At 37.3% G+C, this 4112-nt stretch overlaps 2 protein-coding genes across 2 annotated transcripts; one reads left to right on the forward strand and one right to left on the reverse strand.

Moving 5' to 3' along the window:
* Positions 1 to 18: 18 nt before the first annotated feature.
* Positions 19 to 1680, forward strand: LOC124895490 (2-oxoisovalerate dehydrogenase subunit alpha 2, mitochondrial-like; the record flags this gene model as incomplete). Its single annotated transcript, XM_047405936.1, is given in 6 exon segments — positions 19 to 176; positions 290 to 389; positions 493 to 604; positions 682 to 821; positions 914 to 1099; positions 1334 to 1680. Coding segments are annotated over 6 exon segments (864 nt in total), but the record flags the coding sequence as incomplete, so codon positions are not given.
* A 793-nt stretch (positions 1681 to 2473) lies between these two features.
* LOC124885471 (2-oxoisovalerate dehydrogenase subunit alpha 2, mitochondrial-like) lies at positions 2474 to 4094 on the reverse strand (the record flags this gene model as incomplete). Its single annotated transcript, XM_047405935.1, is given in 6 exon segments — positions 2474 to 2779; positions 3014 to 3199; positions 3292 to 3431; positions 3509 to 3620; positions 3724 to 3823; positions 3937 to 4094. Coding segments are annotated over 6 exon segments (864 nt in total), but the record flags the coding sequence as incomplete, so codon positions are not given.
* Positions 4095 to 4112: the final 18 nt, after the last annotated feature.

The raw sequence follows: 4112 nt of genomic DNA on the forward strand, positions 1-4112 counted from the left end.
TCTTGTTTGTCGTTGCAGTATAGGGAGCCCGGAGTTCTATTATGGAGAGGGTTTACCATTCAAGAATTTGCCCATCAGTTGTTTGGAAACAAAAACGATTATGGAAAAGGCAGGCAGATGCCTATCCATTATGGATCGAATAAGCACAATTATATTACTGTTTCATCACCAGTCGCGTAAGATGCTCATACTTTCGCCCTGATACTTATATTTGATATTTTCAAACATCTTTCCTACGGATTATTATGATGTAATAATTGATGAACCGAAGTGGTTTTTTTTGCTTCAGTACTCAGCTTCCACAAGCTGTTGGCGCTGCCTATGCTCTGAAGATGGACGCGAAAAATGCATGTACAATCGTATATTTTGGAGATGGAGGCTCTAGCACGGTATATGTTTCAACTAACTGGTGGATTATGAACTTTTTAAGATATTCATCGAACTAGGTTCCCCAAACCTCAGATTTTACGATTTTGTTGCTGTTCTTCCCAGGGAGATTTTCATGCTGCTCTGAACTTTGCTGCGGTGTTAGATGCACCAGTTATCTTTTTCTGCCGGAACAATGGTTTTGCAATAAGTACACCTGTTACTGACCAGTTTCGAAGTAGGTGTTCAATTAGTTGCTAGTACAATTATGTAGTTGGCTACTGACAATGACATCTATTTATGGTTATTACTTAGGTGATGGTGTTGTTACCAAAGGACAGGGCTATGGAATTCGTAGTATTCGTGTGGATGGAAATGATGCTCTTGCTGTTTTCACCGCTGTCCAGGAGGCACGAAAAATAGCTGTTAGTGAACATAAACCTGTTCTAGTCGAGGTAAACTGTACTCTTTTTTGAGATTGAGGCTTAGTAGACAACGAGAACCGACTGTCTTTTTTTGTTATGCTAGTTTATTTTATGTTCAACAGGCTCTTACCTATAGAGCGGGACATCATTCAACCTCCGATGACTCTACCAAATATCGTCCAGCTACTGAAATCGAATGGTGGAGAACAGCAAGAGACCCTATAAGTAGATTTAAGAAATGGATTGAAAGAGAAGGCTGGTTGAACTCAGAGGCTGAATCCGAACTTCGCAGTAATATCAGGAAGCAGGTAAATTCTGCTCACAGAAAAACTTTTTAAGTTCATTGTTGCATGTATAGCTTTCTTCGGACAGAATTCTAAGTATTCTAGATACATATCATCGGTATATGCTACTAGAAAACGTATACAACTTGTAGTGCTAGGAACTGAGATGGACTTAAATGGAGCAACATGGACAAAGTAAGAACTTCATATAGCCGACCTCAACTGTTTCTGAACTCGCTTTCAAATGTTGTGCTACAGGTATTGCAAGCCATTCAAGTTGCAGAAAAGGTTGAGAAGCCCCCTATCAAGGATGTATTTACAGATGTATATGATGTTCCTCCAGCCAACCTCCAAGAACAAGAGACATTTATTCGCGAAACAATCAAAAGAAATCCGCAGGATTATCCTACTGATGTTCCTTTGTAGTTGAAACTGCTTGTCTATCTTCCCCTACATAATCCTTTTCTTCATTTTTAGTGCAAAGCCATTATATGAAAAAATGCAAAACATCATGGATTAGATTGATGTTAACTGAATTAATGTATCTCAGCAAAGTTGTCTTGAGAGGTGATTTTTTAAAGCTTAAGGTGAAATTCCTTCGCTGAGTTAAGTTTTCTTCGTGTTTTAATTCTTTAACGTTTTGGAATCCTTAAAAAGACCTTTAATGGTGGAATTCTTTTGGGAATACTCATGGGTATTTTTTAATATAATTCTAAACTATAAATTAAATATTCCTAACATGAATTTCATAAACTAGATTATAAATTTTGATGGTCAGGAACCTTGAATTCTGTAAAGATGAGCCTTTAGCATAAAAACTCCATTAATGGAGATGGTTTAAGCTTGAAAGAGCTAATTAATGATTAATTGAACTTGGGGAATGATATAGACCTTGAACTTAGGATAGAAAAGTTTGAATTCCAAGATATTTGTTTGAAGAATAATTATTTAATTACTTTTATTATTGCTTGATTTTTAGATGGTTGATTATTTCAAGGCATGAAGTAAAAGAAATAACGGTATGAAGGAAAAGAAATAACATTTTTATTGCGGCTTGCTTCATTCAAAAGCTTGGCGTCCATGTATACTAGGTTTAATGAGTATAAGATTCTGTTATTTTATATTTTCATACTTTAGAATTGATGGGAGAAAGCATGTCTAGGCCCACGGGCATGGAGTTGAGGTAGATAAAGACACGAGTACTTAACTTTAATCCCAAAAACTATATTATTGATTGATTATGTGATATGTATGATATTGTGTGTTATGTGCCCGGAAGGAGATTGTTGTAAATGTAATATATGAACATGATAGTTTTTTTTAGTTGTTCCAGTGATGAACCTAGTTGAGCCCTCTCAAGTTTTTAGTTGTTCCAGTGATGAACCTAGTTGAGCCCTCTCAAGACAACTTTGCTGAGATACATTAATTCAGTTAACATCAATCTAATCCATGATGTTTTGCATTTTTTCATATAATGGCTTTGCACTAAAAATGAAGAAAAGGATTATGTAGGGGAAGATAGACAAGCAGTTTCAACTACAAAGGAACATCAGTAGGATAATCCTGCGGATTTCTTTTGATTGTTTCGCGAATAAATGTCTCTTGTTCTTGGAGGTTGGCTGGAGGAACATCATATACATCTGTAAATACATCCTTGATAGGGGGCTTCTCAACCTTTTCTGCAACTTGAATGGCTTGCAATACCTGTAGCACAACATTTGAAAGCGAGTTCAGAAACAGTTGAGGTCGGCTATATGAAGTTCTTACTTTGTCCATGTTGCTCCATTTAAGTCCATCTCAGTTCCTAGCACTACAAGTTGTATACGTTTTCTAGTAGCATATACCGATGATATGTATCTAGAATACTTAGAATTCTGTCCGAAGAAAGCTATACATGCAACAATGAACTTAAAAAGTTTTTCTGTGAGCAGAATTTACCTGCTTCCTGATATTACTGCGAAGTTCGGATTCAGCCTCTGAGTTCAACCAGCCTTCTCTTTCAATCCATTTCTTAAATCTACTTATAGGGTCTCTTGCTGTTCTCCACCATTCGATTTCAGTAGCTGGACGATATTTGGTAGAGTCATCGGAGGTTGAATGATGTCCCGCTCTATAGGTAAGAGCCTGTTGAACATAAAATAAACTAGCATAACAAAAAAAGACAGTCGGTTCTCGTTGTCTACTAAGCCTCAATCTCAAAAAAGAGTACAGTTTACCTCGACTAGAACAGGTTTATGTTCACTAACAGCTATTTTTCGTGCCTCCTGGACAGCGGTGAAAACAGCAAGAGCATCATTTCCATCCACACGAATACTACGAATTCCATAGCCCTGTCCTTTGGTAACAACACCATCACCTAAGTAATAACCATAAATAGATGTCATTGTCAGTAGCCAACTACATAATTGTACTAGCAACTAATTGAACACCTACTTCGAAACTGGTCAGTAACAGGTGTACTTATTGCAAAACCATTGTTCCGGCAGAAAAAGATAACTGGTGCATCTAACACCGCAGCAAAGTTCAGAGCAGCATGAAAATCTCCCTGGGAAGAACAGCAACAAAATCGTAAAATCTGAGGTTTGGGGAACCTAGTTCGATGAATATCTTAAAAAGTTCATAATCCACCAGTTAGTTGAAACATATACCGTGCTAGAGCCTCCATCTCCAAAATATACGATTGTACATGCATTTTTCGCGTCCATCTTCAGAGCATAGGCAGCGCCAACAGCTTGTGGAAGCTGAGTACTGAAGCAAAAAAAACCACTTCGGTTCATCAATTATTACATCATAATAATCCGTAGGAAAGATGTTTGAAAATATCAAATATAAGTATCAGGGCGAAAGTATGAGCATCTTACGCGACTGGTGATGAAACAGTAATATAATTGTGCTTATTCGATCCATAATGGATAGGCATCTGCCTGCCTTTTCCATAATCGTTTTTGTTTCCAAACAACTGATGGGCAAATTCTTGAATGGTAAACCCTCTCCATAATAGAACTCCGGGCTCCCTATACTGCAACGACAAACAAGA

This window comes from Capsicum annuum, unplaced genomic scaffold, assembly GCF_002878395.1.
Source record: "Capsicum annuum cultivar UCD-10X-F1 unplaced genomic scaffold, UCD10Xv1.1 ctg82548, whole genome shotgun sequence".
In the NCBI taxonomy this organism is placed as follows: domain Eukaryota; kingdom Viridiplantae; phylum Streptophyta; class Magnoliopsida; order Solanales; family Solanaceae; genus Capsicum; species Capsicum annuum.